Source organism: Sphaerodactylus townsendi, linkage group LG03, assembly GCF_021028975.2.
Source record: "Sphaerodactylus townsendi isolate TG3544 linkage group LG03, MPM_Stown_v2.3, whole genome shotgun sequence".
NCBI classification, from domain to species: domain Eukaryota; kingdom Metazoa; phylum Chordata; class Lepidosauria; order Squamata; family Sphaerodactylidae; genus Sphaerodactylus; species Sphaerodactylus townsendi.
In genome coordinates, this window is record NC_059427.1 from 166943138 (window position 1) to 166968505 (window position 25368).

The following is a 25368-nucleotide window of genomic DNA, read 5'->3' on the forward strand; positions in this document are numbered from 1 at the left end:
ACAGCCCCTGCCAGCATGGCCAATTGGCCATGCTGGCAGGGGCTGATGGGAATTCTAGTCCATAACATCTGGAGTGCCAAAGGTTCGCCACCACTGCTCTAGGAACTCCCAAACCAGTCCTGGCACAGCCCTACAGACAGATCTACTCTGCCCACTGTAGGTAGAATCTGGCGACTTGTCAAGAGCCACTCCTGCACTTATTTTCAACACCAAAAAGATGTTGGGTTCTTATGGTTTAAAAACATCACAGGATACTGTAACTGCTTCAACAGTTTGGCAAGTGGCTGCATCGTGTGCTCATGAGCCGTGTTGTGGGGCTGCACCCTCGTCGGAGGGGAACCTCCTGGCGATCCCCAGCCCGAGAGCTACCTGGCTGGCTTCCATGAGAGCCAGGGCTTTTACAGTCCTGGCTCCAGCCTAGTGAAACGAGCTACCAAGTTGTCACAACCGGTCATGAAACTGTTGACTACCTGTTGAGGTCATGTTCTAATGAGCTGACCTGTTGACAGCTATTCAAACTGGCCAATAGTTAATCGAATAAACTGTCTTATAGCTAGCTACAGCTAATCGATAAAGATAGCTTCTCTTAATAGCTAATACAGCTATTGTGAGCCAGGCACTGTTGGCTGGATGGGGCATAAAACACTTTGGGATAATCTAGAATCACTTCACCATCCCCTCCTGAGAGCCAGTGTGGTGTAGTGGTTAACAGCAGGTGGATTCTAATCTGGAGAACCAGGTTTGATTCCCCACTTCTTCACCTGAGTGGCAGAGGCTTATCTGGTGGACCAGATGTGTTTCCGCACTCCTACATTCCAGCTGGGTGAAAATGGCATTTTACCTGGTCCTAAATGTGACTTGACACATTTAAAAACAAAAAACTCTTTTTTTAAATAAATTTTTTATTGTATAGAATATTCATACATTTGTTACATTCAATATCTTCATTTCATCTATACATTTTTCCATTTTTCCATTTCCCCCCTCCCCCCCTTTTCTATTGATTATTTAATGCCAGCAGCAGGAGATTCATTCTTCTTATTCTCTTATTCCACAGTTCTTTGTTAAATCCGGCTTCTTCCATCCATGTTTCAAACACTGTCCATAATTTCATAATATCTTCCATCTTTTCTTCCCATGGTTTGTTTTTTGTCAGTCTCTCAAAGATCTCTAACTGTATTTGTTCCCATATGTATTCCATCCATTTTGATACTGTCCATTTTTTATTATCTTTCCAGCCCAACGCCAACACAGCGTGTGCTGCTCTAATCATTATTTTATACATTGGTTCCAAACTTCTATTCACTCTTATATCATCTATTATCCCCACAATTAATAAATCATTGTTTATATCAATTTTTACTTTTACTAACTGTTCTACATATTTCAAAATATTTTCCCAAAACTTTTTCACCATTTTACATTCTATCCACATATGAGTGTAATATGCTCCTTTTTCTCCACAATGTCAACATTTTGGGCTTAATCCTTTAATCATATAGGCTAGTTGTATTGGGGTTAACAAAAAACTCTTCAACCATCTTCAAGGACAGTCCTGGAAGAAGTTTGTCTTTTGGAAGTCAGCCTTGCAAGTTCCAATGGCATGAACGACAGCATCTGTTTAGACAGCACATGAGCAGACAGTACGCTTATTGGATGTCATATTCCCAGTTCCATGGGCTCCAGAATCGTGAGCTGTCCTTCCCCTGCCCGGAAAATAAATCCAATTCCAGTGATACAAAAGTAGTCATATTTGCAAAGACTGTCCTTCCTGTGATCCAGGGTCATTTTGGGGACACGCTGAACTACGTGAGGATGACAGTGAGACCGTGACTCGAAATGAATTTAGAAACTGTAGCACCCCTGGCATTAATAAAAAAAATCTGTAATGAGTTTTTCTTTTTAATCCCATTTCCAGTGGCTGAAAATACTCGGCGTGCAACAAGAGCTCTGTCTTGGTCCAAAAGTCAATCGGGAACCAGTCTGAGCGTAGGCGAGGCAGCCAAGGCCTGAGATGGTGGGGCACGAGCCATACCGGGTGGGAGCGCGGTTTGCAATTGCATTATGTCTGGCCTGGGAGTTATTGATTTTTCTCCGGTTTCTATTTATATCCGCTTCACTCGGTGTCAAATACTCTTCCAGTGGATGAGGCTCCAGCAGAAATTGGGCCAGCAGCACGTCTTCCCGAGAAGGAGGCAGAGACTGGGAAAGGTGAGTAGGTGTAGCTGAGGAGCACTGAGCTTGTAGAGCCCACAGGAAGGCTAGTAGTCAAGATGATGGCTGCGCCATTGGTAAGGCTCCCAGGCATGGGGAGCCAAATACTTTGTAACCCGTGGGCCCATTCCTCACGTTCAATGGTGGGATTCAGCCAGAAACTCCACTGAGATTTGGGACACATGCTAGAGCATTGCCCCGCTGTGATGCCAGGTGTTTCTGGGTCGTGCCTGAATTGACATCATCACGCAGTGACCATGATCATCACCTTTTGTTACCGCCACAGGAAAATAACAAAATATTTCCCTGAAGTCAGGTTGCCTGGCTACACTGACTCCATGGCCGGACGCGGAGACTTGTGTGGTTCAGAAGCCTCCATAGGGCTCACAGAGAACGTATATGTATGTGTGTGCCAATGTTATATGGTTTCCCTATTGTTTATGCTTTTCTAGGATGTAATAAAAGCCCCTTTAGAGTTGAATGTATGATGTGCCTGCTATTTAGGATTTTAGTTTAATAAGGTTCTTCAGTTAGTTTAAGGTTCTGTTATTGTTAATTTAGGAGAGTCTTGCCTATAAGTGTATGTGTTTATCCCTGTAAGGTTTATCTAAGGTTTAAGTTCAGAAATGTTATTTTTGAAATTTGTGTCTGATGGCCAAAGCAGTGGCCAGAAAGGTTTGATATTAAGGGACAAGAAAGTTGGCTCTGGAATGCAGCTTAGACCAACGCCCAGCCAACTCCTTGACAAAGACAAAGACCCCTTTGGACTTGCAAATCGGATTTGTTGCCAGCACCAAAAGGTCCCCAGCCGTTAGGAGACGTGCAGGAACCGCCATTGGACAGTTTGAACTTTTCTTTGTTGCAGCGATGTGGGGTGGGAGCCCCAGGGCATTACTAAAGGTAACAGCCATCTGATAAAGGACTCAGCTGGGTGCGGCAGCGAGCCCACCTGGATTTTATGAATGGACGTTATCTGCTTTCCGTTCAGCACCCGTGCGAGATCTCGCGGGAAGACATGTGACAGCGAGATTTGTAATCTCTTTCAGAAGTTGTAAATGTATCCTGCTTTCATGTTGTTTTGTTTGATTGGTGTTTGGGTGAGGGACTTGCCCCCTCACCTCCCACTTCCCTGCCCCTTTGCCCCCTTTGAAGGTTGGGAATAAAAGTTCTTGCACTGCGTTGCAAGGGCGCAATTTCTCCTGACCGAGCTGTGACCACCACTTGCAATAAAATCTTTTGCTTGAAGAACGTCGGCTTCCTGCGCCTCATTATGTTGCTGAGCTGAGCAAGGTTCGCCACCATGGCCCTAGAGCAGGGGTGTCCAACTCTGGTGCCCCAGATGTTCATGGACTATGATTCCCATCAGCCCCTGCCAGCATGGCCAATTGGACTGATAGGATTCATAGTCCATGAACCTCTGGGGCACCAGAGTTGGACACCCCTGTGGCCCTGCCCTAGAAAGAATGACTGCTTTGGATGGTGGACTCTATCACATACCTTTCTGAGGTCCCTCTCCAACCTCTGCCTACCTGAGGCTCCAACCCCCGCATCTCCAAATATTTCCCAATTAGGGTTGCCAACCTCCAGGTCAACGATCTCCTGGGCCCCTTCTGCACATGCAGAATAATGCACATTCAAGCCACTTTCACAATTGTTTGAAAGTGGGTTATTCTGCGTGTGTGGAAGGGGCCCTGGTGTTTCATCTGCCCTCCAAGCAATAGAGGCAAGTTGACCTGGAGGAAATGGCCGCTTGGGAAAGTGGACATTATACCTCATCAAAGTCCCCTTCTCCTTCCCAAACCCTCAGACTCCTTCCCAAACCCTCAGACTCCACCCCCAAAATCTCCAGGTATTTCCCAAATCAGAGCTGGCAACTCTATTCCCAGTCCACACCTGGTAACCTTCCCCTTCCCCCTTTGCCAGCCTGCTTCCACCTGCTGACCAGGCGAGCGTGGGTGGGCCCTGGTAAAAATTACCCAGACCTTTTCTGCCATTAACGAGGCACGTGATAAGCCTGGTTGTTACTGATGCGGTGCCGTGTGCGGCCAGATAGAATTTGTGGGGGGGGCACAAAACGGCCGACCCTTGACCTGAGGAGGTGGCGATATCAAATAAACAGTAGAGCAGCAGATCCCATGGCATGACCCATCCCCCACACTGTGTTGGTGACAGCCATCTCTCCAATAGCGGTCCCCACCTGTGCTATTTTGTTGTGGGGAAACAGACTGAGCGTGTGTGTGGCCTCCTAACCTTGCTTCTGGCTAGCACAGGTGCTGGTACAGATCAGCACGAGGAGAAGCGAGAAATTCCCTCGATACGAGCCGGCGGGTTAGATCCAGCCATAATTTTACCTTTTGGCAGAGGAGCAAAGCGTTCCTGTGCAGACAGGCAGCCCACCAAACGTCTCGGGATGCAGCATGCTGAAGATAGGGGACCCTCCGAATTCGCATGAGTGGGAAATTGAGGCTACACAGTGGGTAAAGATAGGGGACCCTCCGAATTCGCATGAGTGGGAAATTGAGGCTACACAGTGGGTGAAGATAGGGGACCCTCCGAATTCGCAGGAGTGGGAAATTGAGGCTACACAGTGGGTGAAGATAGGGGACCCTCCGAATGCACATGAGTGGGAAATTGAGGCTACACGGTGGGTGAAGATAGGGGACCCTCCAAATTCGCATGAGTGGGAAATTGAGGCTACACGGTGGGTGAAGATAGGGGACCCTCCAAATTCGCATGAGTGGGAGATTGAGGCTACACGGTGGGTGAAGATAGGGGACCCTCCGAATTCGCAGGAGTGGGAAATTGAGGCTACACGGTGGGTGAAGATAGGGGACCCTCCGAATTCGCATGAGTGGGAAATTGAGGCTACACGGTGGGTGAAGATAGGGGACCCTCCGAATTCGCAGGAGTGGGAAATTGAGGCTACACGGTGGGTGAAGAAAGGGGACCCTCCGAATTCGCATGAGTGGGAAATTGAGGCTACACGGTGGGTGAAGATAGGGGACCCTCCGAATTCGCAGGAGTGGGAAATTGAGGCTACACGGTGGGTGAAGATAGGGGACCCTCCGAATTTGCAGGAGTGGGAAATTGAGGCTACACGGTGGGTGAAGATAGGGGACCCTCCGAATTCGCATGAGTGGGAAATTGAGGCTACACGGTGGGTGAAGATAGGGGACCCTCCGAATTCGCATGAGTGGGAGATTGAGGCTACACGGTGGGTGAAGATAGGGGACCCTCCGAATTCGCATGAGTGGGAGATTGAGGCTACACGGTGGGTGAAGATAGGGGACCCTCCGAATTCGCATGAGTGGGAAACTGAAGCTACACAGTGGGTGGAGAGAATCCGTTAAAACACTCTCCTTTCTGCTAGCAGATGTGGTCTAGATGTGGTTGTCAACATCCGGGCAGGGCCCGGAGATCTCCCGGAATTACAACTGATATCCAGGCGGCTGACATCAGTTCCCCGGAAGAAAACAGACGGCATTCTCTTCTGATGTCCCTCCCATCTCCGAATCCTCCGCTCCACACGGTCCCCTCCCAAATCTCTCGGAATTTCCCAACCCATTGGCTAAATCCTGTATATAGTTATTACATAACACCCCTGCCCAATTTCAAGGTACAGGTGTGTCTTTCAGCCTATTTCCCCTCCGCCCTCGTTTTATTATGTGCACAACAGCAACAGGGACGGCCAGTCTGATATAACGGGTCGGGCGTTAGATTAGAATCTGGGAGATCCAGGCTCGAATCCCTACTTCGTCAAACCAGTGAACCCTGCCTTAATTGCCTATTGGAGAGACAGGGAAAATATAAAGGAAGTAAATACATTTTTTAAAAGAGGACCGCTTACTGCATCCTTTCCCTCAGGTTATGCAGCCCTGCGAAGAGAAGAAAAGAGTCGTCTATTGTTCATCAGCAGGAATAACAACATCTCAGATTATGTCATTGTATCTCTCTCTCCTTTTTAACCTTGGTCTATTCTGTTGAATGACTAATGGGAGCCATGTTTCCCTGCACTGAAAATGATGTCACCCTTGTTATATGATTAGACAAAACCTTCTTTCAAAGTAAACCAATCAAATATTGTACCTTTCCCTTGCAAGTGACTGAAGCACAAGCAGAGTCGAGTGACCTTCCCTCAATGTTTTCAGTCTTGGAGAATTCACAGATAAGTGGTTGTTCTAGGTGTACTTGCTGGGATTGCTAACCTTAAGGTTTGACCTGGAGATCTCCTGGAATAATCTCCAGGCAACAAAGATCAGTTCCCACAGAGAAAATGGCTGCTTTGGAAATTAGGCTCTATGCATACATTGCTGAGGTTTTGCTGTCCCCAGACCCCTCCATTCCCAGACTCCAGGTATTTCCCACCCCAAGTTGGCAACACTGGCGTAATGCCCATTGGGCAAGGTGGGCAGCTGCCCAGGGCATCACCTTGTGGGGGGCATCAAAATGCTGGGTTCGGTTTTGGGTATTTTAGTGGTTTTCCATTTTTGGCCTGCAGGGGGTGCGGTTTTTAGGCTAGCTTTCAGCGTATCATCAGGAGACTGTCCTTATGCTACCCCCCAAGTTTTGGGCTTTCAGCGTATCATCAGGGGACTGTCCTGATGCTACCCCCCAAGTTTGGTGAGGTTTGGTTCAGGGAGTCCAAAGTTATGGACTCCCAAAGGGGGTGCCCCTATCCTCCATTGTTTTCAATGGGAGCTAATAGGAGATGGGGGCTACAGTTTTGATTAGTCACTGTCTTGACTCTAGTGTTTTTAAAAACTGGCAGCCAAATTCTGTTCATTTTCATGGTTTCTTCCTTTCTTTTGAAATTGTCCATGTGTTTGTGGATTTCAATGGCTTTTCTGTGTAGCCTGTCATAGTGGTTGTCAGAGTGGTCCAGAATGTCTGTGTTTTCAAATAATATTCTGTGTCCAGATTTGCAGAGACATTGGCGTATGATTGGATCAATTGAGGAGTTCTTAATCAAGGTGTTGGTTTTTCTGGTGACAGTGACTAATCAGCTCCACACAGACACAGGGTGACTATAGACAATCAAAGGGAACAAAGGCCAGACTACTTCTATTCAGATGCCTCACCTATTGACCTTGCTAACTCCATTGTTAGTCACATGCTACACTTCATTGTTACTCACTTGCCAGGCCACTCCTATTCAGATGCCCTCACCTATTGACCTTTACTCACAGGTATATACACTCCATTTGCTTTCCTTTCCAACTATCAGATCCTCTGAAGATGCCAGCCACAGATGCAGGCGAAACGTCGGGAGAGAATGCTGCTAGAACACGGCCATATAGCCCGGAAACCACACAGCACCCCAGGGATTCCGGCCCTGAAAGCCTTCGACAATACATCTATGTCTATCGCGGATTCAAACAATGTTACACTTCCCACAAACACGCGATCGGCTTAGCGGGTCTATCCTGATTGGCTGGCATGCTGTGTTGGGGCGGGAACTTTTTTGCGCAAAAAACGTGCTAACGTTAGTACATAAGCGCGTACGCACAGTATCCCTGCCTATCCAGCTTTCTTCTGAGTGGCTACAGTCCTGTCATGCACATGGTTCAACATTAGCCTCAGCCAGCGCGAAACCAAAAAAAAAGGCTCCGCATACATTGTGCATGGCCTGCTGTGCTCTGATTGGCTGGAAGCCCCCACATCACTCCCTACGGCGGGAAAATTGAATCCACGTTCGACCCCCTGATCCTCCCCACCAATCTGAATTGGAGACATGTTTTTTTTAAAGGTGCACATCCATGCAGGTTCTTAAAAAACACCTGATGAGGGGGAGAGGGATCGCCAGAACCAGGATGAATCCGTGTTCGGCGGTGCAACTGTGGGGAGTTTGTTGTGAGACCTGGATATTTCGTGTGAGTATCACGCGATTAATTGGCAGTGGGGATTCCACCCATGTGGAAGTGGGGAAGCAGCAATGGCTGCCAAGAGAGGAGGAGGAGGAGGCCGGGAAGAGGGCAGCTCCCCGGTTCAGACAAAGAGAGGAACATCCCATTCAAGAGATAATACTTATGCACACTTAGATGAATCAGAGCCCCCGGTGCCCAGGCATGCTGAGTCACTCACTCCCAACAGTAAAGTCGATGGACGATCAAGAGAGATTCTCAATTCAACGTGGGGAGGGGAATAAGCTGCTGCAGGAGAACTCACTACTGGCCAATTCTTCCCTGCAACTCTCCCTCACTCCGCCCCTGTCATTTGTAAATGTGTCCCTGGGATTCCTGTGAAGAGGAATCAGATTGGTCGGGGTGCCTGCATAGTTCCCCAGCAGGGCAAATAGTAGCTCCCCAGGACGATTCCATAGATTTGCCAACCTCCAGGTGAGGGCTGGAGATTTTGTGGAATTGCAACTGATCTCCAGCTGACAGGGATCCATTCTCCTGGGGGAAACTGATGCTTTGCCGGGTGGGCTCTATAGTATCGTATCTGAGATCCCAGTGGCGTAGGAGTGGCATAGGAGGTTAAGAGCTCGTGTATCTAATCTGGAGGAACCGGGTTTGATTCCCAGCTCTGCCGCCTGAGCTGTGGAGGCTGATCTGGGGAATTCAGATTAGCCTGTGCACTCCCACACACGCCAGCTGGGTGACCTTGGGCTAGTCACAGCTTCTCGGAGCTCTCTCAGCCCCACCCACCTCACAGGGTGTTTGTTGTGAGGGGGGAAGGGCAAGGAGATTGTCAGCCCCTTTGAGTCTCCTGCAGGAGAGAAAGGGGGGGATATCAATCCAAACTCTTCTTCTTCTTCTTCTTCTTCTTCTTCTTCTTCTTCTTCTTCTTCTCCTCAGCCTCTGCCCCCAAATCTCCAGAATTTTCCAAGCTGGTGTTGGCAACCCTAGCCAGCTGCCCTATTTTGAGGCACCACACAGATCTCTGACCCGTATCCTCGACCACATTTTCTTCTTGGTCAGCATTCCTTCGGATGCTCTGGAGGTCTCTCTGTCAGCACCTGATCGTATCTGCTGGCCCAGCTCTGCAGAGAATACGGGAATCGCATTGGCAGCTTCTGAGTGGGTAATGGAGAAAGGGAATGAGCCAGCCAAAGGATGAGATCATCTGTTTATGCTCACACGGCTGCCATTAAAGCAGGGAGGAGGGGAACAAGGCTTTTAAGGACGTGGAAACTGGCCCCTTTGTTTCATCGGGGATGATTCCTGCTGCCTGTCACCTCCTTTGTGTGTGTCGGGCTGATGTTCTCCGGGCATCTCTGGCTCTTTTAAGAGAGGTGATGTCACCAGGCAGGTACGGTCAAAGAGACCAGGAGGAAAAGCTGCGGGGAAGGCAGCAGTGACGGATGGGGCACTGGCAGGGTAGTCGGATCCACTCCCCGGCCACCAGCAGACGATTTGGGGGGGGATAATGTTGCCAGATCCAGGTTCGGTAACTCCTGGGCCGAATTCCCACTGAAAATTTAATCCAGATACAACCAAGTTTCAACAGAATCGGCACCTTTTCATCCAGGTTCCAACATCCTCATTGCAGCATGTTTCTAATGAAGATGTCTAGGCCTCCCCCTTGGGGGGGGGGAGCTGCTTTCAAGGGTGCAATTGTTAAGCTAGCCACACCAAAATTTCAGAGTATCTTTCGGAGACCCTCCTGATGATACCACCCAGGTTTGGTGAAGTTTGGTTCATGGGGGCCAAAGTGGTGGACCCTGAAATGTGTAGCCCCCATCTCCTATTAGCTCCCATTGGAGTGTGTGTTTTTTTAAAAGGTGCATATATAAGCAGGTCCAGGAAAATCCCGTGATGGGGGCGGAGCACCAGAAACGGGATTGATCCGTGTTCTGCGGTTCGGCAGTGGGGAGATCGCAAGGAAATCTGGATATTTCAGGTGACTATCCCAGGATTAATCGCCAGAGGGAAATCGCCCTGGAGATTTGGGGATGTAGGCTAAAGAGCACGGGGAGGAGTACAATATTACAGAGTCCACCCTCCAAAGCAGACAGTGGTGTACATTGATCTAAAGAGCATCCATTTTTCCCAGGAGAGCTGTCATCTAGAGATTAATTCTGAGGGGGTCCCCAGGTCCCACTTGGAGGCTGGTAGCCCTAGCTGCTGACCACTCAAGAAAGCACAAAGTGGGTGGGTGGGTGTTCTGCTGAGGGATAGGCCTGGTCAGTAGAGCTGCCAGCTCTGGGTTGGGAAACACCTGGACATTTTAGGGGTGGAGCACAAGGAAGGCGGGGTTTGGAGAGAGGATGGGATGGGAGGGACTTCAGTATGATCTAGCAGGGGTCTGCAACAAGGGAATGCCAGACAGTCCCTGAAGAAAAGCAACGATGTATTTCAAATGCGCAACTTCCGCTGCAGATGTGAGCAGGAAGAGCAGCACGATGAGAGCAGTTCTGGCTTAATGTCAGATCCTCAATGATGGAAACAACAGAGGTTTATTCAGCATCTTGAGAACAGCGTGGAAAAGCCAGAACTGACTCTTCCCCGCGCAAACCATCAGTAATATCAGTGAGGGTGTACCCCCCCCCATGTGAGCCAAAGCAGAAATATGCAGGCAGTGAGATAAAGACAAGAGTTCGTTAGAGTCGGCCTTAGCCAACACCTGCCGATGGAAATGAGCAGAAACACACTACATAATATTCTACTGAAATCCCTTCCCCCCAAGCCCAAAGCTGCAATTGGCCCCAGCACCCCATAGGCATCCGGACAAAGGCTCCCCCCCCCTCACAACACATTTCCACTCCTGAATCGGACCCCCAACACACACACTTGAGAATCTGGGGTTTAAAAAAAAACTATTTCATTACTCCCCAAAGCAGCTTCTGATGTTCTCCTGAGCAGCAGTGGCGTAGGAGGTTAAGAGCTCATGTATCTAATCTGGAGGAACCGGGTTTGATTCCCAGCTCTGCCGTATGAGCTGTGGAGGCTTATCTGGGGAATTCAGATTAGCCTGTGCACTCCCACACACGCCAGCTGGGTGACCTTGGGCTAGTCACAGCTTCTCGGAGCTCTCTCAGCCCCACCTACCTCACAGGGTGTTTGTTGTGAGGGGGGAAGGGCAAGGAGATTGTAAAGCCCCTTTGAGTCTCCTGCAGGAGAGAAAGGGGGGATATAAATCCAAACTCTTCTTCTTCTTCTTCTTCTTCTTCTTCTTCTTCTTCTTCTTCTTCTTCTTCTTCTTCTTCTTCTTCTTCTTCTTCTTCTTCTTCTTCTTCTTCTTCTTCTTCCTCTCCTCCACATTATCTGCACAATAATCCTGTAGGTTTTTCTTTGGGGGGGGGGTGAGGTCCCACAGCTGCCAGCTTCTAACCACCACCCCACTCACCAACTGAGACCAAACTACAGGCTGAGATTGTGCAACTGGCTGAATGTGAACTAGCAAGTGGGGGATTTGAGCCTGGTGTCTCCCAGATCTTACACCAACACTGTAATTATTGCACCACGTAGTTGCAACTGGGAACTCCCAATGGGAAGGTCAACAGAGTAAGATGTAGTTTGGTCTCAGTTGGTGAGTGCGGTGACGGTTAGAATCTGGCAACTGCAGGCCCTCCCCCTCCCCCCCCCAAAGAAAAACCTCTGTGAGATTTTGGCTTTGGAGTTCAGGGCTGTGCGATCAGACACCCACCAAAAGTTTTTAAAAAATGATTTTTGCTTCACGAAAGCACTCTTGCAGGTGCCCAAATTGGATTTGTATGGGAAAGCTGTGTCATTTCCCCAGTTTAAATCGTGCCTTTGTTAGTGTTTGCTCTGCTGAGCCCAAAAGTAAAACCTGGGGATCAGCGAGGCTCATGATATGCTTCTGCGTAGATCCCACAGAAACCACTTTGACAATGAATGTTAAGTCAGAATGCTGTTGCTGCTATAGGTCGTGCATTTTAATGTTTTACGATTATACTGTATTGATTTTACTTGTCGTATGGAGTTGTCTGAAACACAGTGGCGGCAATTCATAAAAATCAGAAGTAAAATGAAAAGGGGAGGAAATAAAGACGAACGACAGGTCTCGGCCCCTCGGCGTGGAGTGGTTAGAGTTGCCGTGTGCAGGTTGGGAAATTCCTTGAGATTTGGAGGTGAGACCTAGGATAGGATGGGATCTTGTGGAGTATAACGCTACACACCTCACCCTCCAGAGCCACCCTGTTCCCCAGGGGAGCTAAAATCTGTCCTCTGCAGATCAATTATAATTCCAGATTTCCAAGCCCCACGTGTGTAGGGATGAGCCCCGCGTACCCAGCAGAACCTCAGAAAGAGCGCATGGAATGCCTGTGCCACCTGTGTCCTTCTGGGCGCACATGCTCACCCATCCCCCAGACCCCCGTGAGTCACAGGTCATGAACTACCTGACTCACGGTCACCAGGTGTCCCAGACAAAGGGACAAAGGGGCTCTTGCCCCCAGGTATGGATTAGACCCAGACGCGGACGTTTCCTCCCGCACGTAGACAACCCCATGATGTCATGAATCATATGATACTCTCCCGCTCTCCCGCTCTCCCGCCTCCCATATACGCCCCCATCGTAAACCCTAATAAAAGGTGCCAGGGACTAGCACACGGCAGAGTTGCCAGATCCACGGATCGCACGCTTCCTGCTGCTGGCTCTCTCCACCGGATGATATCACCGCGTCTCGCCTCTTCCTTGCGACCCCCGCGGGCCGACTTCAACGTGGAGGTTGGTAATCCCAGGACTGATGCAGGCTATCCAGAAACTGCGGGAGGGAGGATCCAAGTTCATTTCATGTTCCGGTCAAGGGAATGCTCTCCAGCCCATCCAAGTGGCACAATTCAGCTTCACAAGTGGGATGAATAGATGCCTTTATTTGGAAAAGAGAGAAAGGGGTATGTGTGTCTTGGCACATGCGTTCTGACGCGGATGGTGGTGGAGGGCAGGGCAAGCCTTCCCTCCGTTTTGTGAGCTGTGTGTCTCTCCACACGACTGGAGTATCAGCTGTTTGCATCTGTGGCTCAGGGCACTACTGGGAGTAATATGAAAACGGCTGGGTACAAACAAATGCATGTGGTTACTGCCAGCCTGCTATCTGGGGCTACATCAACAGCTGTGTTGTGCTTGTGTGGTTACAGGAGTGTTACTTGTGCGGGGAAAAGGTGTGAATTAAAAAGCGTCACAAGTGTATTCCGGTGGGCAACAAATCACATCTTTAAAAAGGAGTGCTATACATAAAGGATTTGCCAGGAGATCAGTGATAGAACAATGTCACAGGGGGAATACATTTTGCAGGAAAAGGAAAAGAGGAGAGAAAAGTTTTTATGGCCCTTTTCGCACACAAGGTTTGCTCTGGAATTACTGCAACGCGCATCGACATCCCAACCTTTCTGTTGCCGGTTCGTCGCTCGACATCATTCGCACTTCGGCCGGTTGCTCTGGAACCGCATCTGAATCCAGAAACCCCGATAGTTTGCATTGCCGCGGAATGCAATGCAAACAAAAGTTCTGATTGGCAGCTTGGCCGTTCCTGGACGTGTTGTTTGTGACGTTTGGCCCCGTCATCACGTTGTCACGCAGTGACATGACCACGAGATGACGACACGCCAGTCTTCCCATTGGCTGACGTCACCTCGAGATGTCTCGCGTTGAGTGTGCCGAGGCGCTGTCCCTTGACACAGTGTCGGCAGAAGCACCCACTACGCATTCCGGCGCTCTGAGCTGGTGCGGCGGGTTAACACTTCTGTCCCGTCCCCCCAAAGTTTTGTTGGACTGAGTAACTCTTTTGAAGTCATGTTTTAAAGTTTTTGCTTTTGTCCAACACTCAAGGGCAGTTCTCTTGTGCCCCCTGAGGTGCATCTCCGCCGCCACCTTCTCAAAACCATCTAAGTTTCTGTAGCTGGACTTTAGGGAGTGCTGGACTTTAGGGAGTCCTCCTCCCCCCCGTACTGCAATCAGATCCCTCATCTCGTCGTTCTGCCATGACACACCCCTCCCAAAAGCTTTGTCTGAGTTGGCAGCTAAGCTGTTCAGCCCATCCAATTGATCTCCCTGGGCGCGGACATAACATAAGAACATAAGAACATAAGAACAAGCCAGCTGGATCAGACCAGAGTCCATCTAGTCCAGATCTCTGCTACTCGCAGTGGCCCACCAAGTGCCTTTGGGAGCTCACGTGCAGGATGGGAAAGCAATGGCCTTCTGCTGCTGCTGCTGCTGCTCCTGAGCACCTGGTCTGCTAAGGCATTTGCAATCTCAGATCAAGGAGGATCAAGATTGGTAGCCAGAGATCGACTTCTCCTCCATAAATCTGTCCAAGCCCCTTTTAAAGCTATCCAGGTTAGTGGCCATCACCACCTCCTGTGGCAGCATATTCCAAACCCCAATCACACGTTGCGTGAAGAAGTGTTTCCTTTTATTAGTCCCAATTCTTCCCCCCAGCATTTTCAATGGATGCCCCCTGGTTCTAACGCAGCCAATTAAGCATTATCTCACAGTCTCATGGCACTGTTGCGCAGAGATCTCGTTTTCTCGAGACCTCCTTGCAGCAAGACAATGCAGTGCCTGACCAAGCGTGAAGAGAGGCGGGAGGCGAGTGAGAAGGAAACGGAACAGTAAAATCTACGTGCGCAACTGGCAAATTCCTCGCTCCTCCCAATTGGCTGGGAGAAATCGCATCGCTGCAGGGGTGTGATTCTTAAAACCTGCTCGGTAGCGTGACGTTTCGCACATAGGGGCAGAAATGTGGAGGGAAACCGTTTTATCTGAAAAAGTTGCAGAAGCATCGAGCGACAGGAAAAATGTGAGGCGACGCCTCGAATGGGCGACAGAGTAAGGGTCGAACCGCATTCCAGAGCTAGTATGTGCAAAGAACAAGCAGAAACCGTGACGACCACAAATATTTAATCCAGAACAAACTGTGTGTGCGAAAAGGGCCTCTGTTTACGCTATTTTATCTTCCTGAATTACAACCGGCCCCCTGGAGAAAATGGCTGCTTTGGAGGGTGAACCCTGTTGGAATATTCAGCCTTGTTTGAATGCAGTGGCAGCAGAAGCAGCAGGGAATTCTGGGAAGCTGCACAGTGTTCTGTTCCCTCACTAGCTCTCACACACTCTTGACTGCCTGACCGACTAGGGCCCCCTCTGCACATGCAGAATAATCCACTTTCAATCCACTTGCAATTCACTTTGCAACTGGATTTTACTGTGCGGAATAGCAAAATCCACTTGCAAACCATTGTGAAAGTGGATTGAAAATGCATTATTCTGCTTGTGCGGAAGGGGCCCAAGGTGAAAAGATGTTCTCTGTCCTTTGTAAACCAAATGCTATGTGAAAGTGCTCTGACAAAGATATTGTACCGCAACCAAACTGTAACAAACTACGAGCAGCGCATGTAACTATATATTTGTGATGGTTTGTTAATGTATATACTGTATATGTTTTCTCTCTTAGTCAAGTAAAGTACCTCCTTACATTTTATGAACTTACGCGGTAAAACGACTGGTCTTTTGAGAAATAAACTATTCTAATTTGACGTGCCGCGCAATCCACATTTCTGCTCGTTACTCTTGCTTGACAGGATTATATATACTAGATATACCTGTTCCCCTTCAAACCCTGCATCGTTACATCCTGGTGAACTCATCATTCCAGTCTCCAAATCCAACCCTCTTCAGGATCCGCCTCCAAAATCTCTCGGTATTTCCTAACCCACAGCTGTGGGAATGAATGAAGGATACCATTTACCCTTAAGCAGAACAGCCATGTATTTGTGGATTGCAAATCTATGTCCGTATTGCTTTGGCTGAAGTCTTTCTTCACTGTTTGGTGGTGGTTCCTGCCGTAGTAAGGTGCAGTTGCATGGGGGCGAGGGAGGCAGCCAAACGCACCTCCTCCGTGTCATCCATTTAAGCGCTGCCTGGAGCTGCAGCTCCTTAAGCCCCTCTTCGTTACACCACTGGGTAAGGGTAGGGGGCACCAAGCAATGAAGCATCTTCTCCCTGTTCGAAAGTGTGATTATCTGGCTAAAGCAAAGCAGGATGAGCTCCCAGGTTTAATGCAACTGTTTAAATGCAAGCTATCTTTATAATCAGGACTGGGGAAACGTCAAACTTTTAAGTAACGATGAAAGCCAAGAAACGCGTCACACACATATACGGAGATTGGTCTTAAACAATGAAATATATAATATATGATTTCTTTTTAATAATTCAACCATTCATGAAATATAAAGAAATAACATTCAAAAATAAGAAGCCCATATCCATGGTTCAGCCAACTAAGAAATAGGTCTTTTTTGCACCCGGTAATATAATCACAAAATTTTTATATGTAGAATCCAAAGTTCATTGTCCAATTCATAGTCTTATTCTTATTCAAACTTTTAAGTAACAGGATTAGATGTTTTGGGTGCCGTGTGGTTTCCGGGCTGTATGGCCGTGTTCTAGCAACATTCTCTCCTGACGTTTCGCCTGCATCTGTGGCTGGCATCTTCAGAGGATCCTCGGAAGATGCCCCCCCACCCCCCCCCCCCCAACCCACCCCCCCCCCCCCCCACCCCCCCCCCCCCCCACCCCCCCCCCCCCCCACCCCCCCCCCCCCCCACCCCCCCCCCCCCCCACCCCCCCCCCCCCCCACCCCCCCCCCCCCCCACCCCCCCCCCCCCCCACCCCCCCCCCCCCCCACCCCCCCCCCCCCCCACCCCCCCCCCCCCCCACCCCCCCCCCCCCCCACCCCCCCCCCCCCCCACCCCCCCCCCCCCCCACCCCCCCCCCCCCCCACCCCCCCCCCCCCCCACCCCCCCCCCCCCCCACCCCCCCCCCCCCCCACCCCCCCCCCCCCCCACCCCCCCCCCCCCCCACCCCCCCCCCCCCCCACCCCCCCCCCCCCCCACCCCCCCCCCCCCCCACCCCCCCCCCCCCCCACCCCCCCCCCCCCCCACCCCCCCCCCCCCCCACCCCCCCCCCCCCCCACCCCCCCCCCCCCCCACCCCCCCCCCCCCCCACCCCCCCCCCCCCCCACCCCCCCCCCCCCCCACCCCCCCCCCCCCCCACCCCCCCCCCCCCCCACCCCCCCCCCCCCCCACCCCCCCCCCCCCCCACCCCCCCCCCCCCCCACCCCCCCCCCCCCCCACCCCCCCCCCCCCCCACCCCCCCCCCCCCCCACCCCCCCCCCCCCCCACCCCCCCCCCCCCCCACCCCCCCCCCCCCCCACCCCCCCCCCCCCCCACCCCCCCCCCCCCCCACCCCCCCCCCCCCCCACCCCCCCCCCCCCCCACCCCCCCCCCCCCCCACCCCCCCCCCCCCCCACCCCCCCCCCCCCCCACCCCCCCCCCCCCCCACCCCCCCCCCCCCCCACCCCCCCCCCCCCCCACCCCCCCCCCCCCCCACCCCCCCCCCCCCCCACCCCCCCCCCCCCCCACCCCCCCCCCCCCCCACCCCCCCCCCCCCCCACCCCCCCCCCCCCCCACCCCCCCCCCCCCCCACCCCCCCCCCCCCCCACCCCCCCCCCCCCCCACCCCCCCCCCCCCCCACCCCCCCCCCCCCCCACCCCCCCCCCCCCCCACCCCCCCCCCCCCCCACCCCCCCCCCCCCCCACCCCCCCCCCCCCCCACCCCCCCCCCCCCCCACCCCCCCCCCCCCCCACCCCCCCCCCCCCCCACCCCCCCCCCCCCCCACCCCCCCCCCCCCCCACCCCCCCCCCCCCCCACCCCCCCCCCCCCCCACCCCCCCCCCCCCCCACCCCCCCCCCCCCCCACCCCCCCCCCCCCCCACCCCCCCCCCCCCCCACCCCCCCCCCCCCCCACCCCCCCCCCCCCCCACCCCCCCCCCCCCCCACCCCCCCCCCCCCCCACCCCCCCCCCCCCCCACCCCCCCCCCCCCCCACCCCCCCCCCCCCCCACCCCCCCCCCCCCCCACCCCCCCCCCCCCCCACCCCCCCCCCCCCCCACCCCCCCCCCCCCCCACCCCCCCCCCCCCCCACCCCCCCCCCCCCCCACCCCCCCCCCCCCCCACCCCCCCCCCCCCCCACCCCCCCCCCCCCCCACCCCCCCCCCCCCCCACCCCCCCCCCCCCCCACCCCCCCCCCCCCCCACCCCCCCCCCCCCCCACCCCCCCCCCCCCCCACCCCCCCCCCCCCCCACCCCCCCCCCCCCCCACCCCCCCCCCCCCCCACCCCCCCCCCCCCCCACCCCCCCCCCCCCCCACCCCCCCCCCCCCCCACCCCCCCCCCCCCCCACCCCCCCCCCCCCCCACCCCCCCCCCCCCCCACCCCCCCCCCCCCCCACCCCCCCCCCCCCCCACCCCCCCCCCCCCCCACCCCCCCCCCCCCCCACCCCCCCCCCCCCCCACCCCCCCCCCCCCCCACCCCCCCCCCCCCCCACCCCCCCCCCCCCCCACCCCCCCCCCCCCCCACCCCCCCCCCCCCCCACCCCCCCCCCCCCCCACCCCCCCCCCCCCCCACCCCCCCCCCCCCCCACCCCCCCCCCCCCCCACCCCCCCCCCCCCCCACCCCCCCCCCCCCCCACCCCCCCCCCCCCCCACCCCCCCCCCCCCCCACCCCCCCCCCCCCCCACCCCCCCCCCCCCCCACCCCCCCCCCCCCCCACCCCCCCCCCCCCCCACCCCCCCCCCCCCCCACCCCCCCCCCCCCCCACCCCCCCCCCCCCCCACCCCCCCCCCCCCCCACCCCCCCCCCCCCCCACCCCCCCCCCCCCCCACCCCCCCCCCCCCCCACCCCCCCCCCCCCCCACCCCCCCCCCCCCCCACCCCCCCCCCCCCCCACCCCCCCCCCCCCCCACCCCCCCCCCCCCCCACCCCCCCCCCCCCCCACCCCCCCCCCCCCCCACCCCCCCCCCCCCCCACCCCCCCCCCCCCCCACCCCCCCCCCCCCCCACCCCCCCCCCCCCCCACCCCCCCCCCCCCCCACCCCCCCCCCCCCCCACCCCCCCCCCCCCCCACCCCCCCCCCCCCCCACCCCCCCCCCCCCCCACCCCCCCCCCCCCCCACCCCCCCCCCCCCCCACCCCCCCCCCCCCCCACCCCCCCCCCCCCCCACCCCCCCCCCCCCCCACCCCCCCCCCCCCCCACCCCCCCCCCCCCCCACCCCCCCCCCCCCCCACCCCCCCCCCCCCCCACCCCCCCCCCCCCCCACCCCCCCCCCCCCCCACCCCCCCCCCCCCCCACCCCCCCCCCCCCCCACCCCCCCCCCCCCCCACCCCCCCCCCCCCCCACCCCCCCCCCCCCCCACCCCCCCCCCCCCCCACCCCCCCCCCCCCCCACCCCCCCCCCCCCCCACCCCCCCCCCCCCCCACCCCCCCCCCCCCCCACCCCCCCCCCCCCCCACCCCCCCCCCCCCCCACCCCCCCCCCCCCCCACCCCCCCCCCCCCCCACCCCCCCCCCCCCCCACCCCCCCCCCCCCCCACCCCCCCCCCCCCCCACCCCCCCCCCCCCCCACCCCCCCCCCCCCCCACCCCCCCCCCCCCCCACCCCCCCCCCCCCCCACCCCCCCCCCCCCCCACCCCCCCCCCCCCCCACCCCCCCCCCCCCCCACCCCCCCCCCCCCCCACCCCCCCCCCCCCCCACCCCCCCCCCCCCCCACCCCCCCCCCCCCCCACCCCCCCCCCCCCCCACCCCCCCCCCCCCCCACCCCCCCCCCCCCCCACCCCCCCCCCCCCCCACCCCCCCCCCCCCCCACCCCCCCCCCCCCCCACCCCCCCCCCCCCCCACCCCCCCCCCCCCCCACCCCCCCCCCCCCCCACCCCCCCCCCCCCCCACCCCCCCCCCCCCCCACCCCCCCCCCCCCCCACCCCCCCCCCCCCCCACCCCCCCCCCCCCCCACCCCCCCCCCCCCCCACCCCCCCCCCCCCCCACCCCCCCCCCCCCCCACCCCCCCCCCCCCCCACCCCCCCCCCCCCCCACCCCCCCCCCCCCCCACCCCCCCCCCCCCCCACCCCCCCCCCCCCCCACCCCCCCCCCCCCCCACCCCCCCCCCCCCCCACCCCCCCCCCCCCCCACCCCCCCCCCCCCCCACCCCCCCCCCCCCCCACCCCCCCCCCCCCCCACCCCCCCCCCCCCCCACCCCCCCCCCCCCCCACCCCCCCCCCCCCCCACCCCCCCCCCCCCCCACCCCCCCCCCCCCCCACCCCCCCCCCCCCCCACCCCCCCCCCCCCCCACCCCCCCCCCCCCCCACCCCCCCCCCCCCCCACCCCCCCCCCCCCCCACCCCCCCCCCCCCCCACCCCCCCCCCCCCCCACCCCCCCCCCCCCCCACCCCCCCCCCCCCCCACCCCCCCCCCCCCCCACCCCCCCCCCCCCCCACCCCCCCCCCCCCCCACCCCCCCCCCCCCCCACCCCCCCCCCCCCCCACCCCCCCCCCCCCCCACCCCCCCCCCCCCCCACCCCCCCCCCCCCCCACCCCCCCCCCCCCCCACCCCCCCCCCCCCCCACCCCCCCCCCCCCCCACCCCCCCCCCCCCCCACCCCCCCCCCCCCCCACCCCCCCCCCCCCCCACCCCCCCCCCCCCCCACCCCCCCCCCCCCCCACCCCCCCCCCCCCCCACCCCCCCCCCCCCCCACCCCCCCCCCCCCCCACCCCCCCCCCCCCCCACCCCCCCCCCCCCCCACCCCCCCCCCCCCCCACCCCCCCCCCCCCCCACCCCCCCCCCCCCCCACCCCCCCCCCCCCCCACCCCCCCCCCCCCCCACCCCCCCCCCCCCCCACCCCCCCCCCCCCCCACCCCCCCCCCCCCCCACCCCCCCCCCCCCCCACCCCCCCCCCCCCCCACCCCCCCCCCCCCCCACCCCCCCCCCCCCCCACCCCCCCCCCCCCCCACCCCCCCCCCCCCCCACCCCCCCCCCCCCCCACCCCCCCCCCCCCCCACCCCCCCCCCCCCCCACCCCCCCCCCCCCCCACCCCCCCCCCCCCCCACCCCCCCCCCCCCCCACCCCCCCCCCCCCCCACCCCCCCCCCCCCCCACCCCCCCCCCCCCCCACCCCCCCCCCCCCCCACCCCCCCCCCCCCCCACCCCCCCCCCCCCCCACCCCCCCCCCCCCCCACCCCCCCCCCCCCCCACCCCCCCCCCCCCCCACCCCCCCCCCCCCCCACCCCCCCCCCCCCCCACCCCCCCCCCCCCCCACCCCCCCCCCCCCCCACCCCCCCCCCCCCCCACCCCCCCCCCCCCCCACCCCCCCCCCCCCCCACCCCCCCCCCCCCCCACCCCCCCCCCCCCCCACCCCCCCCCCCCCCCACCCCCCCCCCCCCCCACCCCCCCCCCCCCCCACCCCCCCCCCCCCCCACCCCCCCCCCCCCCCACCCCCCCCCCCCCCCACCCCCCCCCCCCCCCACCCCCCCCCCCCCCCACCCCCCCCCCCCCCCACCCCCCCCCCCCCCCACCCCCCCCCCCCCCCACCCCCCCCCCCCCCCACCCCCCCCCCCCCCCACCCCCCCCCCCCCCCACCCCCCCCCCCCCCCACCCCCCCCCCCCCCCACCCCCCCCCCCCCCCACCCCCCCCCCCCCCCACCCCCCCCCCCCCCCACCCCCCCCCCCCCCCACCCCCCCCCCCCCCCACCCCCCCCCCCCCCCACCCCCCCCCCCCCCCACCCCCCCCCCCCCCCACCCCCCCCCCCCCCCACCCCCCCCCCCCCCCACCCCCCCCCCCCCCCACCCCCCCCCCCCCCCACCCCCCCCCCCCCCCACCCCCCCCCCCCCCCACCCCCCCCCCCCCCCACCCCCCCCCCCCCCCACCCCCCCCCCCCCCCACCCCCCCCCCCCCCCACCCCCCCCCCCCCCCACCCCCCCCCCCCCCCACCCCCCCCCCCCCCCACCCCCCCCCCCCCCCACCCCCCCCCCCCCCCACCCCCCCCCCCCCCCACCCCCCCCCCCCCCCACCCCCCCCCCCCCCCACCCCCCCCCCCCCCCACCCCCCCCCCCCCCCACCCCCCCCCCCCCCCACCCCCCCCCCCCCCCACCCCCCCCCCCCCCCACCCCCCCCCCCCCCCACCCCCCCCCCCCCCCACCCCCCCCCCCCCCCACCCCCCCCCCCCCCCACCCCCCCCCCCCCCCACCCCCCCCCCCCCCCACCCCCCCCCCCCCCCACCCCCCCCCCCCCCCACCCCCCCCCCCCCCCACCCCCCCCCCCCCCCACCCCCCCCCCCCCCCACCCCCCCCCCCCCCCACCCCCCCCCCCCCCCACCCCCCCCCCCCCCCACCCCCCCCCCCCCCCACCCCCCCCCCCCCCCACCCCCCCCCCCCCCCACCCCCCCCCCCCCCCACCCCCCCCCCCCCCCACCCCCCCCCCCCCCCACCCCCCCCCCCCCCCACCCCCCCCCCCCCCCACCCCCCCCCCCCCCCACCCCCCCCCCCCCCCACCCCCCCCCCCCCCCACCCCCCCCCCCCCCCACCCCCCCCCCCCCCCACCCCCCCCCCCCCCCACCCCCCCCCCCCCCCACCCCCCCCCCCCCCCACCCCCCCCCCCCCCCACCCCCCCCCCCCCCCACCCCCCCCCCCCCCCACCCCCCCCCCCCCCCACCCCCCCCCCCCCCCACCCCCCCCCCCCCCCACCCCCCCCCCCCCCCACCCCCCCCCCCCCCCACCCCCCCCCCCCCCCACCCCCCCCCCCCCCCACCCCCCCCCCCCCCCACCCCCCCCCCCCCCCACCCCCCCCCCCCCCCACCCCCCCCCCCCCCCACCCCCCCCCCCCCCCACCCCCCCCCCCCCCCACCCCCCCCCCCCCCCACCCCCCCCCCCCCCCACCCCCCCCCCCCCCCACCCCCCCCCCCCCCCACCCCCCCCCCCCCCCACCCCCCCCCCCCCCCACCCCCCCCCCCCCCCACCCCCCCCCCCCCCCACCCCCCCCCCCCCCCACCCCCCCCCCCCCCCACCCCCCCCCCCCCCCACCCCCCCCCCCCCCCACCCCCCCCCCCCCCCACCCCCCCCCCCCCCCACCCCCCCCCCCCCCCACCCCCCCCCCCCCCCACCCCCCCCCCCCCCCACCCCCCCCCCCCCCCACCCCCCCCCCCCCCCACCCCCCCCCCCCCCCACCCCCCCCCCCCCCCACCCCCCCCCCCCCCCACCCCCCCCCCCCCCCACCCCCCCCCCCCCCCACCCCCCCCCCCCCCCACCCCCCCCCCCCCCCACCCCCCCCCCCCCCCACCCCCCCCCCCCCCCACCCCCCCCCCCCCCCACCCCCCCCCCCCCCCACCCCCCCCCCCCCCCACCCCCCCCCCCCCCCACCCCCCCCCCCCCCCACCCCCCCCCCCCCCCACCCCCCCCCCCCCCCACCCCCCCCCCCCCCCACCCCCCCCCCCCCCCACCCCCCCCCCCCCCCACCCCCCCCCCCCCCCACCCCCCCCCCCCCCCACCCCCCCCCCCCCCCACCCCCCCCCCCCCCCACCCCCCCCCCCCCCCACCCCCCCCCCCCCCCACCCCCCCCCCCCCCCACCCCCCCCCCCCCCCACCCCCCCCCCCCCCCACCCCCCCCCCCCCCCACCCCCCCCCCCCCCCACCCCCCCCCCCCCCCACCCCCCCCCCCCCCCACCCCCCCCCCCCCCCACCCCCCCCCCCCCCCACCCCCCCCCCCCCCCACCCCCCCCCCCCCCCACCCCCCCCCCCCCCCACCCCCCCCCCCCCCCACCCCCCCCCCCCCCCACCCCCCCCCCCCCCCACCCCCCCCCCCCCCCACCCCCCCCCCCCCCCACCCCCCCCCCCCCCCACCCCCCCCCCCCCCCACCCCCCCCCCCCCCCACCCCCCCCCCCCCCCACCCCCCCCCCCCCCCACCCCCCCCCCCCCCCACCCCCCCCCCCCCCCACCCCCCCCCCCCCCCACCCCCCCCCCCCCCCACCCCCCCCCCCCCCCACCCCCCCCCCCCCCCACCCCCCCCCCCCCCCACCCCCCCCCCCCCCCACCCCCCCCCCCCCCCACCCCCCCCCCCCCCCACCCCCCCCCCCCCCCACCCCCCCCCCCCCCCACCCCCCCCCCCCCCCACCCCCCCCCCCCCCCACCCCCCCCCCCCCCCACCCCCCCCCCCCCCCACCCCCCCCCCCCCCCACCCCCCCCCCCCCCCACCCCCCCCCCCCCCCACCCCCCCCCCCCCCCACCCCCCCCCCCCCCCACCCCCCCCCCCCCCCACCCCCCCCCCCCCCCACCCCCCCCCCCCCCCACCCCCCCCCCCCCCCACCCCCCCCCCCCCCCACCCCCCCCCCCCCCCACCCCCCCCCCCCCCCACCCCCCCCCCCCCCCACCCCCCCCCCCCCCCACCCCCCCCCCCCCCCACCCCCCCCCCCCCCCACCCCCCCCCCCCCCCACCCCCCCCCCCCCCCACCCCCCCCCCCCCCCACCCCCCCCCCCCCCCACCCCCCCCCCCCCCCACCCCCCCCCCCCCCCACCCCCCCCCCCCCCCACCCCCCCCCCCCCCCACCCCCCCCCCCCCCCACCCCCCCCCCCCCCCACCCCCCCCCCCCCCCACCCCCCCCCCCCCCCACCCCCCCCCCCCCCCACCCCCCCCCCCCCCCACCCCCCCCCCCCCCCACCCCCCCCCCCCCCCACCCCCCCCCCCCCCCACCCCCCCCCCCCCCCACCCCCCCCCCCCCCCACCCCCCCCCCCCCCCACCCCCCCCCCCCCCCACCCCCCCCCCCCCCCACCCCCCCCCCCCCCCACCCCCCCCCCCCCCCACCCCCCCCCCCCCCCACCCCCCCCCCCCCCCACCCCCCCCCCCCCCCACCCCCCCCCCCCCCCACCCCCCCCCCCCCCCACCCCCCCCCCCCCCCACCCCCCCCCCCCCCCACCCCCCCCCCCCCCCACCCCCCCCCCCCCCCACCCCCCCCCCCCCCCACCCCCCCCCCCCCCCACCCCCCCCCCCCCCCACCCCCCCCCCCCCCCACCCCCCCCCCCCCCCACCCCCCCCCCCCCCCACCCCCCCCCCCCCCCACCCCCCCCCCCCCCCACCCCCCCCCCCCCCCACCCCCCCCCCCCCCCACCCCCCCCCCCCCCCACCCCCCCCCCCCCCCACCCCCCCCCCCCCCCACCCCCCCCCCCCCCCACCCCCCCCCCCCCCCACCCCCCCCCCCCCCCACCCCCCCCCCCCCCCACCCCCCCCCCCCCCCACCCCCCCCCCCCCCCACCCCCCCCCCCCCCCACCCCCCCCCCCCCCCACCCCCCCCCCCCCCCACCCCCCCCCCCCCCCACCCCCCCCCCCCCCCACCCCCCCCCCCCCCCACCCCCCCCCCCCCCCACCCCCCCCCCCCCCCACCCCC

At 64.2% G+C, this 25368-nt stretch overlaps 2 protein-coding genes across 2 annotated transcripts in view; one reads left to right on the forward strand and one right to left on the reverse strand.

Annotated features, from left to right (window-relative positions):
* LOC125427996 (plasma membrane calcium-transporting ATPase 3-like) overlaps window positions 1–11409 on the reverse strand; it is a 28314-nt gene extending 16905 nt beyond the window's left edge. Inside the window, exon 1 of the mRNA XM_048487570.1 lies at window positions 11378–11409. The gene's annotated coding sequence lies outside the window, so the exon portion shown is untranslated. The remainder of the gene's footprint in view (window positions 1–11377) is intronic.
* Window positions 11410–14619: 3210 nt separating this feature from the next.
* The window catches only part of DUSP9 (dual specificity phosphatase 9), a 38865-nt gene continuing 28116 nt past the window's right edge, over window positions 14620–25368 (forward strand). Inside the window, exon 1 of the mRNA XM_048487571.1 lies at window positions 14620–14713. Coding sequence (XP_048343528.1) covers window positions 14620–14713 — 94 coding nt within the window. The remainder of the gene's footprint in view (window positions 14714–25368) is intronic.